Genomic DNA, 2,157 nt, shown 5'->3' with positions numbered 1-2,157 from the left:
CAACCGCCCTTCGCTCACCGACCTCAAGCACGCCGCCGCCGCACCCACCTCGCCGTCGGCAGCCGCCGCGCCGCGCCGCGACCTCTCGCGACGCAAGACGATGCACGGCATGCCTGCGTCGATGTCGCTGCCGCAGCTGACGGCCACGGCAACGGCCACGGCCACGGCGGCTGCCACAGCTGCACCGGCCATCGACGAGGCGTCGAGGATCGCAGAGGCCGTCAGCAAGCTGCCCGCCAACCCAAGGGGCTGGACCCCGTCCCAGGTCGCCCTCTACCTCACCCACGTCCTGGGCCTCGTCCCGCGGCCCGTCGTCGAGGACGTCACCGCCTACGTCCGCTCCTCGCGCATGGGCGGCCGCGCCTTTCTCCGCCTGAGCGAAAAGGACCTCGAGCTCCAGGGCCTCAACCTCAAGTGGCGCAGGCTCATGATCGAGGCCGTCCGCAAGCTGCGCCGAGACGCCCTCCGCGGCCGCATCTGGGGCAACGAGTCTGGCAGCGTAAAGTGGCCCCGCAAGCACGACCACGAGTTCGAGCCCGAGTCGCCCGAAAGGGCCGAGGACGGCGACGGCGACGACGACGGCCTCGGAGACGCAGCGGTGACCAAGGACGGCGTCGTGCGCTCGTCCAAGGGCGTCAGCAAGCTCACGCTCAAGCGCATGCGCGACAGCAAAAAGGTCCAGGGCATGATCCAGGCCTTCCAGCTCTCGCCGCGCAGCCAGGCCAAGATGGGTCTGTCGGCGCAGGACCTCGCCGCGCTCGGCATCGACCAGATCCGCAAGGGCCACGTCGCCACCCGCGGCGGATCCAACGGCTCCGACGACGCCGGCGGCTCTCCGCGCGCCCAGATTCCGCCCATCTTTGGCGAGGGCTACGTCCGGGACCAGGCCGAGAGCTACGAGTCCGCCTCGGATGCCGAGCCGACCGCCGACGTCAAGCTCTCCCGCTCTCGCACATTGTCCGCAGCCGGCCGCGGCAAGGGCGATACCTTTGACGACCTGCTGGCGTGCGTCTCTGACCAAGAGGCCGCCGAGCTGGCCAGCGAGCTCGACCTCGAGGACCTGCGCGACCCGGACCGCTTCGGGAGCCTCAGCAGCCTCAGCAGCCGCAGCGACATCAAGGCTGCCATGCGCTCCTCGAGCGGCTTCGACACCGACGTGGACGTGGCCCTGGTGCCCTGCCTGGACCGCGACCCGCCTGGCACGCGGAAGCGGGGCGTCAGTGACGCCTCGGCCTCGGCGTCCCTCAGCAGCGCCACGTCAGACAGCGAGATGGAGATGGAGGACCTGCTGCGCATGCAGCAGACCGAGTCGCGCTTCAGCCTCCTCGATGCCGACGTCATCAAGAGCATCATGGGCGAGCCGAGCACCGACGACGTCGAGCCCGCCCAGGCCGGCGGCAACGAAGACGAGCCGGCCGCGTCGGGCGGACTGACGCGGTCCCGCACCACGGGCTCCATCGCTCGCCCGGAGCGCCCCTACCGCGCGTCGCTCTACACGACCGAGGAGCTGCTGCTGCTCGACAGCGTCGATTCGGCGTCGAGCCACCACCCGCGCACCGAGAGCTCGGCCGAGCTGGCGGGCGCGCTGGGCCTCGAGACCGACGAGCACCCCTTCCTTGCCAGTCCCAAGTTTGACACTGCCAAGAAGCGTCCAGTGTCGACGTCGGCGGCGGCCTCGGCCTCGGGCCAGGAGACGACCCGCATCGACGGCCTCTTCAGTGCGGCTCAAGCTCCAGCGGCAGCCGCGGACGAATACATCTTCGACCCGCCCGCCGCCACGCTCGCCCCCGTGCGATCGCAGCCGGCCTCGGTGCGTAAGAAGATGTCGGGCACGTACGGTTCCAAGCGAGGCAAGGCACTCCTCTCGATGCTCCAAAACGCCACCGACGAAAACGATCCCTCGCTCCTGGACCTCGGCGCCCAGTCTGCCGGCAATGGCGCCGTGGGTGGCGGCGGCGGCGGCAGCCACCTTGGCAGCGTTCGCATGCGCAAGAAGGGCAGCCGCCAGGGTATCGCGGGCGGTGCCGCCGCTGCCGAGGACGAGGAGGGCTGGGGCGGTACGCTGAGCCGGCCCGCGTCGCGCAAGAGCCTCAGCTCGATCTACATGGGCGGTGAGGAGGGTGCTGCTGCCGACTGCTGGCAGCGGCGATCCCGGCC

At 70.7% G+C, this 2,157-nt stretch overlaps 1 protein-coding gene across 1 annotated transcript in view; it reads left to right on the top strand.

The window, feature by feature from the left end:
• Window positions 1-121: 121 nt before the first annotated feature.
• The window catches only part of PFL1_06504 (uncharacterized protein), a gene marked incomplete at both ends in the record, with an annotated part of 3,584 nt that continues 1,548 nt past the window's right edge, over window positions 122-2,157 (top strand). Inside the window, one exon of the mRNA XM_007884049.1 lies at window positions 122-2,111. Coding sequence (XP_007882240.1) covers window positions 122-2,111 — 1,990 coding nt within the window. The remainder of the gene's footprint in view (window positions 2,112-2,157) is intronic.

Source organism: Pseudozyma flocculosa (assembly GCF_000417875.1).
Source record: "Pseudozyma flocculosa PF-1 unplaced genomic scaffold scaffold00027, whole genome shotgun sequence".
NCBI lineage: Eukaryota > Fungi > Basidiomycota > Ustilaginomycetes > Ustilaginales > Ustilaginaceae > Pseudozyma > Pseudozyma flocculosa.
The sequence above is the reverse complement of the archived record's forward strand: the minus strand, read 5'-3'. Positions and strand labels throughout refer to the sequence as shown.